At 28.4% G+C, this 11656-nt stretch overlaps 1 protein-coding gene across 1 annotated transcript; it reads right to left on the bottom strand.

Moving 5' to 3' along the window:
• Positions 1-201: 201 nt before the first annotated feature.
• LOC119689460 (uncharacterized protein PFB0765w-like) lies at positions 202-11384 on the bottom strand. The gene is made up of 3 exons (XM_038104297.1): positions 11275-11384; positions 750-1241; positions 202-693 (listed from the first exon to the last, which is right to left on the bottom strand). The coding sequence occupies exons 1-3, from the start codon at positions 11317-11319 to the stop codon at positions 202-204; spliced, it is 1029 nt and encodes a 342-aa protein (XP_037960225.1). The 5' UTR covers positions 11320-11384.
• Between the last annotated feature and the right edge of the window lie 272 nt (positions 11385-11656).

The raw sequence follows: 11656 nt of genomic DNA, 5'->3' as shown, positions 1-11656 counted from the left end.
ACGCATATAATATATATGTTACGTATACGTTAACTGACAAACTATAATAGTATACAACACAAATTATTGTTGCGTGTTTTTTTATTTTTTTTGTTTTGCATAAGAGAATTGCGAACATAGTCTACGTAAAAGTTATTGGAATTTGGAAATTTAAAACCATATATTTTTATTTTGTACATTAAAAGAAGATGATATGGTAGCTTATAAACACAACAAATTAATTATTTCAATATTACCTTCAATATGTAAAATATCCGTGGAAGTTTTTGATATTAAAATGCATTTCTCATGTAGTACAATACTGTTGCAAGCAATTGATGTATATTTTAATGCTAATTCTCCCAAATGGCTGTCATCTATGCAGTGCTGTGTAGTTATATTATCTAATTTATCCAACGTTTCTATAATTTCATTACAAGCAGCTATGGATTTATTAAATGGTTCTTCATAAGACTCATCAAATTTAGTGTTTAACAAAAATCTGTTTGTTTCTAATATAGAACTTATTAATGACATAAACATCATTTTATGCCTTTTGTTATCAGTTTCCCTATTCGATTTAGTAATTTCAAGTTCCGATTCTGCTTTTATAACTCGTTCCTTACAAGCTTCATTACTCAAGTTCAAATTGTTGTAACGTAATTCAATTGAATCTTTATAATTCATCAAGGACTTGTATTCCTGTTCTTTTTCCTAAAAAAAAGTATAGTTGTTAATAGAAATTTTAATGTAATAGAAAATTCAAATACCTTTAACTGTATAATACAATTTTGAAGAGATTTTTTAATGTTGAAAAGCTCAGTTTCTTTATGATTTACTTCAAATTCACATTTTTCTTGAATTTTTTTAATTTCGTCTAATTTACTATTTATTTGGGATTTTAAAACAGTGTTTTCTTTTTCTTGTTCTTCGGATTCTTTAAGGAATGATTCGTTTAAATCTTTTAAAGTTAATTTTAAATTTTCTGTTTCTTTGATTTGATCACTTAATTTTGATTCCTGAAATATTTTTAGCTGCAAGTGATCTGTTTTTAATTTCTTATTTTCGATTAAAAGCGAATCATATTTATTTATCGAATCCGCAATATTAGTCTCTAAAAGAGAATTTTGTTTCTTTAGTTTTTCAACAACATTTAACTTACATTCCATGTCTCTAATTAGCACTTTATTTTCCGTTAATTCATTTTGAAGTAAAGAGTTATTTTGGCGCTCCGTATTTAATATTTTATTTGTTTCTCCATGCTGTGAAATAACAATTAGTATATTAATTATGTTTATGTAAATAATACGTTATTAAGAAATACTTTACTTTCAAACTGCTTAACTTGAATTTCAATAAAAGTAATGCATATTACTTTACAAAATTTTAATAAATATCATAATGACTCTTGAATTTATTGCAAAACAATTAATTGATGATTAATTATAAGATGAAGTAAAAAAACGAACGGAACTATACTTATATTATTAGTAAGAATTATTTTAACTTAAAAATAAATTGATCATTTACAGAAACATATCAAAATAAGTTGATGTTTATAAGGTGTTTAAATTACTAAATATTAACATTGTTTCAAAAAGATTAACTATAACATAATTATACAATCTTATTTATATTACTTCAAGTACAAAATTTATGCCATCGCCGCGAGATTGCAGAGTAAAATGCATCATAAAATTGTGTGTATTTTGTTTTCAATAACTTTCTTAGAGGTTATGCATATAAAGTTTATAAGCACATTTGTGGTGTTAAGAAAAAAAATGCACGCACTCAAATTTGTTGTGCGGTTTCAAATTTCACATCGCACAAAGCGATGATTGTGCACACATATTTGTGCTGTGCGACTGACTTACAAAAATGTGCACAATCAGATGTGCGAAAACATTTTATGCTCGCATCGCACTGTGCGAAACGAAATTCTCTTCGCACACAAATGTGGTGCTAATATTACGATTGCACAAATGTGCTATTGCATAAATGTGCACAAATGTGCGATTTTGCGCTTGCACCCAAGGATGGAAAAAAATTACATGAATTACATGATTTACACAATTTTGTTTGAAATATTTTGTTGCAAATTTTGAAAAAATAAATATTTATGTTCGTTGGCATCGTAACTTATGTTAAAAATTGCATAAATTAACAAATATTTAAAATAATTATTTTTGTTAAATATTTATAATGTTGACTAAAAATTATAACTGTCTTAACCTAATTTGTATTCTAACTTAAAATATTAGTTTTTTGTATATTACTTTCCAACTTTTGTGCATTTTTAAATGCAAATTTAGTAAGTAAACTTAAAGTATTTGTTTGGTAAGTTTTGCACCAGTTTAAAAGAAATAAAAACATATTTTAGGAAGATTTTTTTATTCCCAAATAATATGTATTTACATAGGTAGAGTACCTAACTTTTAATAAAAAACACGAAAGATTAGGAAAATATTTTCTTGAACAGGTAGCAGGATGCTTAGATTTGTTAATGTGAACTTAAAAAACATGAAAAGGAAGTAAAATTTTTAACTCTTTTGGTAGGACACAAAATTTTTAAATACAAAGCAATTAGTTTCCACAGAAATATATGAATGAATACTAATAATAGATTAGGTAAAATACTATTAAGTAAAAAACAAACATACTAAGCCTCAGTCACTTACACCTTAAAGGACAAAAGCAATACTCTATCGTGTTTATTTTAATTTTTAAGTGATGATTAGGTGATAATTAAAATTTTATGATATATTTAATATTTTCAAAGTAAGATATGTAGAACCGATACTCTTTACTTATAACATTTCGAAACAAATACTCTTTCTTTATTAAATTCATGTACCTATTTAACTCATATATCATAAACTATTTATATTTTATATTATAACAAAGTCTTCAAGTACATTGTGAAATTAACTTTATTCCCATGTTTTAAATTAATAAACCTTAAAATAATAAGTAATATAAGCAATAAATGTGAATCTAATAATAAATTCAAAATTAAAATATAAATATAAAATCATTTTTTCAATAAAATATTTCGCCTTAAGACGAAAATTAATGCAAATCAGTCTTCCATACTATTTTGTTGCGTTATTCATCGTAATATTGTGCGCTTTTAAATCATCATTTCACACAAATGTGCAGTAGACATTTCGTCTCCGCACATTTGGGTGCATTTTTATTTTCGAGTCTGCACACAAAATGTGCTCCTTGTATTCTTTTCTGCACACGTTGTGTGCGAGGGCAAGCTGGCTGCCTCACACACAATGTGCTGTGCGAAATAACTTCGGCACAAACACCGAATGCGTGTGCGAGTTTTATTTCACTCCACCACATTCGTGTTAAATGTGCGTTTTGTTTGTGCACACAAGATGTGCACTTAAGATGTGCACAAAAATTTTCTCACACCACATTTGTGGTGCAAAATTTTATTTCGAATCGCACAACATTTGTACGTGATGCTTTGCATTTTTGTGCACAGCACAGTGTTTTTCTAAAACCTGATATAAACTGATATACAGTAGGTATCTAGTATCGCGAATAGCCAATTTAACAATTATCCAATTCAACGATAGAAAAAATCATGTCATTGACTATTTAAAATACCGCATTATGCACTCGCTATATGTTAAATATAATTTATATTTTATAATTTATATTTTATATTATATAAAATATTTGTAAATTTAACGAACTTTGTTAGCAAATGTTGTTAAGGTTTACAATTTCAACACACCACAAAATTATTGTGGAGCAATTAAAATTTCTGCACAATCAACTAAAAAAAATAATAAATATTACATTCAAACTACAATACAGGTTGGCTGAAAAAGTTTTGAAAGCGACACTTATTAATCAGTAGAAGAATCAAAATTTATACGCCAAACACATTATACGTCTAAACACATTCAGATGTTTATAAGCCATTTTTTTTATAAGCCATTTGAAATTGACGTGTCGGTGATTTTGTCACAAAGGAAAACCCGAATATCGTGCAGTGATAACGTTCTTTGTTTTAGAAGGTTTATCAGTAACAGAAACTCATCGATAAGTTTTAGAGTTTAAACGTGAACGTCATTAAGAAAGTCTACGACATTGTTCATAGAGATCCATGTTTGAGTAAGCGCGAATTCGCTGTTACCATAGACATTTCGGACTAACGAGAAATCTGTATCTTAAAAAAAAGAATTGCATATGAAAAAGGGATTCGGAAATTTAGTGCCGCATTCGGTGACAATTAAATTAGTACAGCTTTGCGTTAGTTGGGTAATGAACACTGACTCTGGTACAAGGTTCTTTGGCAAGGTACAAGCTCAAGCAACGCTACTAGCAGTCTCAAAAAATGATTTACGAATAATTAAATATAAGAAACAATTTCAAGACCACTGATATGGCAGAACTTTTGTTCTATTTGTTAACTTTATATAATTGGGAAATTAAAAAATGTTTTATTTCGTTTCAAATATATATGTTTTTATTAGAATTCCTTTTTTAAACAAAACTTTAATTTATTTAACTGCGCTTAACAATGCTTAAACAAAAACAATAGGGCAGATATTACGCACTTTCAACAATAGAATGATACATTCTTCTATCTGACCTATTCTGCATAAATGGTTTGGTCTAGTAAAAATCGAAAATAATAGAATGTTCATTGTTTAAACAATAAAATATATGACTTGTTGAAAAAAAAACATATAATTCATTAACAAAAAATAATAAAAAATGATTTGTATTAAGATCGCATAAAAATCAAAAAAAAAATTTGATTTTTTAAAAGTAAAAAGCATTACTTTTTTCTTGTGTCAAAGTTTTGACAATAAATTTAAGTTTTTAAATTTGGTCTAATTGGTGTATTTCATAAAAAATTTTAAAAGAAATTAAAATAAATTTTGAGACTTTTGGACAATGAAATTGTGCAAGATTTTATTGTAAATAGTATACAACCTAGTGTACCTAGTAGAATTTACTAGAACTGCCGTACTGTTGACTGGTTCCAATTTCCATACACAATTTGAGGATGATCGATATCAATGACAAAGGTGAGTCCTTATTTAATTTTATATGTTAAAGTAAACTTTGTTAACCTAATAGGGGTTAGGAACCGACCTACATCGGACCCACTTTAAGTAACGTTCTCGACATTACTGTATATACAAACACAAGTAATATAAGAGGAGATTGAATGGTGTTACTTGAGCCGTGGTTTGTTGTTGCTTTCGTCTAAAGGTTCCCGGTTGTGTTTTTCTTTATAGAAGTGAACCAACGAGAAAAGCTAATGAGCTAGTACCTAAAAATTTTGTTCTACTGTACTACTGCAATTTTGTACTACTGACCCTATAGAGTATAGACTATTTGTTTAGCTGCCTTTCTTCTCCAATCTTTTGAATAAATTTTAGCAACTCACATACGGAGCGTGATACGTCCCGAAAGATTGTTAGAATTGCATTTTATTAAATCATTGTTATGCAGTGCAATATGTTTATTATAAATCCCTGAAGTGCTAAGCTAAACATTTTTTCTTATTTTGACCTTTTTTTACTTATTTTTAAATAAAAAAAACATCAAATTCTTTTAAATGTATATTCATTAGTATATGGCGACCAAGCCGCATGTAAGGATGTTCAATACGTTTTCAGAGAGCAGAAAATGAACTTTCTGTTTTGGAGAGGTTAGCGAAGGTAGTCAACATCTATTATATTCTCTTGAATGAAATAAAGCAAATCGAGTGCTGATGAGGTATAAAAACAATAATTGAGAGTGGTGCCGCTTTGTAGAGAAAGAAATTCATAAGTGACACTAAATGAAGTGTAAAGAATTTCGTGATTACGTTTTAATATAACATGTTTTCGTGGTACTTTAAGGTGACCAGATTTTTAGATGGGCAAAGCGGGGCAACTCATACAGAATAAAAATAATATCGTAATATATATTTCTTACCTGTGCAGAGTATTTTTCCAACTGTAGCAAAATAACACTTCACCGAAAAAGGTAGGTGTGATTATGTGCTGCAGTTATCTAGATAGTTCGGATAGTAAGAAACTAATTAACTTTTTAATTCATCTATATAAGAAAAAAGTTTATTAAACGGTTTAATTATGTTAAAATTCATAATTTAAAAACAGAAATGATTCGGAACTAATTTAACATGTTAATATTTTATGTATACATTTATTTTAGAAATAAAGAGCAAACATTTTGGTATAGTTTTTCTTCGAAAATTGATTTAATGGTATTATGGTGCGTATGAGCAATGTGAAGGACGCCTGATAAATTAATTTTTTTTAATTACTTCTAAAAGGAATATTACACTGAAAATATTTATTTTTTAAGTAGAATTTATACATTAATCTGAATCAAAAGTAAAATAAAAAAATTTGTGTGATATAATCCGTTTTTTTTTACTGAAGAATCGTGTGTATGTGTTTGGTCTAATATGAAGGATAAATAAATTTTTAAAAGTACTTCTAATGACAATATCGTCCAGAAATTTTTGAGATTTATGTAGAATTTTATTACTAATCGAAATCAATAATATCATATAAGACTATTTGTAGCATATTTTTTGAAAATTCATTCAATGGAAATGTAGTACGCATGTGCTTGATGTATTTTGCGGAAGAAAAAAAATATTAAAAAATTTCAAAGAAAGACTTCAAAGAATTTAAAACTGAATGTAAATAAAATATAAAAAATGAAAATTTAGCTAATGTTTTGAGAAAATTTTTTTTTTAAATTTAACGGTTAATATTAGTACTTAAATATAAACTATTTTAATTGTTTAACAAATTTCGTAAAAGTACAATCAATTATCTTTGAAACGTTGTAAATTTCAAGTTTCTATCTTTTATAGAACTTGAGATACACCCATTTGAAAATGTGTCTACAATGCCAATTCTCAAAACCCCATGAGTCCATATCTCCTAGGAAAAAAATCACAAATTTTTTTCCGAGATATGGGTCTTCTTATTTTATGAAAAGAGCTCATAAAAAAAATTTCAGACAAATCAGAGGTCATGAGGTCATTTTTTGCCAAAATCCGTCCGGTTTGTAAAAGAATCACCCATATACATGTATATCTTTTACTTACGGATTAGTATTTATTTTATTATAATAAATAAATGCAATTATTAAACAACCACCACTATGCACCATTCATTCATAAATTGAACGAACCAGTTTTATAAAGTAGCAGCAAAACCCACATGCTCAGCCAGCACAAGGCAAGGCAAGCTTCAAGAAAAGGTTAATTTGCAATGTAATGCAAAAATTAGACAAAATTTCGATCAACCTTTAAATGTGCAAAAAATGACATGTGCGGATATGCGTGCAGAAAGTAAAAAAATGGTGATTTTTCATATAAATATAAGCCTAATTTGTATGAAAAATCTCTTAGCGCCAACACACCGACGAGGTAAGCACCAACGCAGTACCTAAGTCTCTCTAGGAAATTATAACGCCGTCTCTCTAGGAAATTATAATTATTTTGATGTTATAAGCTAAATTCTCCTGTATTTCTGTAGAATATTACGCAACCGGTATTTTGATGCCAAATGCTAAATCCTCTTGAATTTCTTTATTTTATAACGCCTTCGGCATTTTGATGCCAGAGGCAAGAATTCTTTTCATATCAAACCATGTGCTGTGTATAGCGCATCAATGTAAACAAAAACAAACAATAAATTATGTTATGTATTTTTGAAAGTGCTTATGCACAAATTATTTTATATTAACTAATGTAATATGTAATGCGATCGCACACGGAAGAACCACCGCAATGCAAGTAGAATATTTGGTCATAGCAAGTATGCAATTGCTATTTGACACTTTTCTTTTCTGTGCTACTATTCTGCACATGTCGATATGACACACTTGAATGTGTCATAATATTTTCTAAGCATTGACGTGGGTCAACCCAAACAAAAGTCTCACAAATTATTTTTGTCTCGGCATTCTCGGATGCCTACTAATGAGCAGATTTCTTCCTGCTGAATTAAAAAGAGAAGAAATATATTATATCGAATGAAAGTCTGATTCAAAAAAAAAATAATAAATTTATATTTGAACAAATTTATTATTACACATGACAGAACGCAAATCACATGTGACATTTTTTTAAGTGACACTTTAATCCACAACAATTCAATAGAGTAACTTATAAACCAAACACAAAAAATAAAAATGGTCCCTTACGCGTTAGCGAGGAGCAGCGAATTATATGGAACAATGAACTGTATGAGCTATACTATGACTTTACATAATTTAGTGCATACAAATTCAGCGGCTTCGTTAAACTACGATATATAAATTTTCACGTGTAACTCAAATATAGACTGCGAGGTAGAAGCAGAAATTTTCGCTAAGGGCAGATTTTCTCAAGGTAGAATTTTTCGAAATTTTGCGAGGTAGAAGCAAGAAAAACAAAAGTTCTCGATTGATAATATAGGAAACAAATATTGATAATATAGTGTTATCTTTTATCTTACATTAACTTTAAACTACGTTTTTATTCAACAAAAGATAAACTTTGGCTGTAAACGAAACTTTGATAGAAGAAAAAGTTACTCTTGCCCTGTAAAGAGCATAGGTGTTTCTGCTATTTCTTGAGGTTTGCCTTTTTTAACGAGATTATTAGTCCTTAAATATTAAATTGATTCACTTTTTTATTTGGTGCCAAAAAAAAAAAAAATTTAAAAAGTTTGAATTTTCATTATTAAATTTATTATGTGAATTAAATCAAATTTTGGAACTGAAATTTTTTAAAGTAAAATTTTACGTTTAAGTTCATTCGTGTAAAAATTGTTTAATTATTTTTTAAAAGATAGAATACGAATATGTTTGTTTGTAAATGTAATGTTTCAATAAATAATTTAAAAAATATTTGTATATCTTTGTTTGAAAATAAATATCATATATGAGTGAAAAAGTAACTGTAAACTATTTTTATTAGTGTAATTTCGTTTAAGAATTAAAGTATTACAGTAATATTACGGTTTGAGGCATTACGGTTCCCTATATATGGGAAGACATAAAGGTTTTAAACATATAAATAAGCGATATATAAGATAGTGTTAGAAACAATTCTAGATACCAAACTAAGAACCTTTGTTATAGTTCGACGTGTATATGCAGCCGAATTTTAAGAGAAGAATGAGTAGATAAGTTTAATAACTTTATTATTGTTTTACAATTTTATTTCTAATTGGAATTTTGTAATTTTTATTTCTATCTCTTTGTTGACACGCCAAAGTACCTCTGCATTTGTAAATCTTTCAGTCACCTTATTTTAAACATGCGTCAATAGCACCACATTTTAATGGCCTCGAGCAACAGACATCGACCAGGTCTCTGTCCCGTAGAGGAGTATAGAGAATATATAATATCGCAGTATTTTTATTCTGAGCGGTAACGACAGTTCCCGGGAACACATCAAGTTTTTCATTATAATAAAAGAAGACCTTACTTTTTCAATTTGGATGCGAGTTTCTATATAGTTTTCCCATTGCTCATCAAGCTGGCATTCCAAGTTGTTATACTTATTTGTTCTTTTTATGAATCAGCCACATACTGACAGTCTACCTCCAGAAATAGGTCGTTTGCTCACCACCATATATTGGGTTTTACTGGAATTTAATTATAAGCTGTATTTTATGCACTTCAATGCAACAACGTCTAAAAGATACTGTAAGTTCTCTAGAGAATCGGCATTAAGCACTGTATCATCGGCGTACCTCAAATTGTTTATGAGTACGGAAATGTATGCATCTGTTTCCAGTATAAGTTTGCTATTATTCGGATATCCTTTTCATCTAATCGGTAGTGCTAATGTAAAATGTAAAAAGACATCCCTGTTATAGTCTCGGCATTGTTCTATTAGGACTCGTATTCCACACAAGGCGTCTCTTACACCAAGCCCTTTGCGAAAACCAAACTTAGTATCACTCATTTGTTTCTTAAGTTTTGGATAAATTCAATTATGTATAATTCGGAGGAATATTTTTGACACATGACTCATCAAGCTGACTGTTCTAAAATCTGCACATGTAGTTTTCTTTGGAATCGTAATAAACATAGATTGCAGCCAATCATTGGATATCTAACCTAATAAATCTAATAATCTAATAAATTTTATTAAAAAATCTTGTTAAATTTAGTACGCCATTGTGCTTGAATAATTTCACCAATTCTGTTGGTATTCTATTCTGTTGGTACACCATCTATTGCTTTTTGAACTTCATCAAAGAATATATTTGGACCTGAATCAACTGTTAGATCGGATAGCACGGATGATCGATTGCTCGCAAAGAGAGTTTGGATATAGCTTTCCCACATGCGAAGTGTTTCGTCTTTTTCTGTTATGTATTTACCTTCCTTATCCATTAGTGTGCTTCTCTTTCTTTTATTAAAAGTCGTCATATTTTTAATTTCCTTGTGTAATTTAAATAAATCCTATATCCTTTTCTCATCACATTCGTTTTTGTAAAACCCGTCTTCTGCTTGTATAATAAGAAGACATATATATCTGTGTATATCCTTATATTTGCGAGTATCTTTATTTTTATACCGATTTCATTCGTCCACTAATGCCAGGATTTCACTCGTCATCCAAACTTCTATCCTTCTAGATCTGACCACGCCTTCATTGTTTGCTACTTCTATTATTGTGTCTTTAATTGTCATAGATATTTCCTCGTTTGATAACCTCGTTTCAATTTCATTTGCAACACAAATATATATGCATTAATTTGGACATGTAACAACAAACGAGCAATTATATAAATATTCGATAACTGAGAAACCCCTATTGCGACTACCCAATCTAGTTGCGTGTGTTCTTATCAAACAATGGCTAGTAATGACCAACCTATGTAGATAAATAATACTTATTGTTAAATTTAATTGTTTTGTGGCTACTTTGCCAATAGCCAATATTTCAATGTTTAAAATTAAATTTGTAAACAGATTCTAGTGTAAATAACAACTTTGTATGTGCCCAAAAGCAGTTATAATATTACTGCGGCTTGGGAAAGAAGTCAAATAAACTTTGAAACGTTGGCGGTATTTATATAAATAACCACAAAAATAAAAATAAAATTAGTTTACTTTGATTGAAATAAAATGAGTTGAAGTTGTTCAATTTTATTTTAGTTATTATATTTTAAAATTAATATTAATCTCGTAACAATATATGTTAAGTTATGAAAAAATAAATTGTAACCTTCTTCATGTTAAGACTGTTTATAAAATAAATTACTACTTATACATATTTTAAATACAGACCTGTCGTAATAGGTGGATATGTTCATCTCTAATTTGTGCATACATAAGTTTCAGCTTTGTGAATTTTTCTTCAGATGTTATAATATTTTGTTGTTCTCCACTGTTTTCTGAAAGATAATATAAATATTGTTTATTTTTATGTGATAATAATAATGTCATTAATATACAAGCATTATTTATTTTTTTTGTTTGAAGTTGTCGATGAATAGAAATCGCTTGAATTGGGTTATATTTTTCATTAATTAAAGATAAGTTAATTAATAAAAACTTTTAATAAGTTTTTTAATCATATCGACTGCAATATTACCATAATCTAACCTAGTGCCATTAGTAAATAGAAAAGCACGGTAACCTAAATACTGTTTATAAATTTTAATGCAAT

The sequence above is a fragment of the Teleopsis dalmanni genome, chromosome 1 (genome assembly GCF_002237135.1).
Source record: "Teleopsis dalmanni isolate 2A chromosome 1, ASM223713v2, whole genome shotgun sequence".
NCBI lineage: Eukaryota > Metazoa > Arthropoda > Insecta > Diptera > Diopsidae > Teleopsis > Teleopsis dalmanni.
The sequence above is the reverse complement of the archived record's forward strand: the minus strand, read 5'-3'. Positions and strand labels throughout refer to the sequence as shown.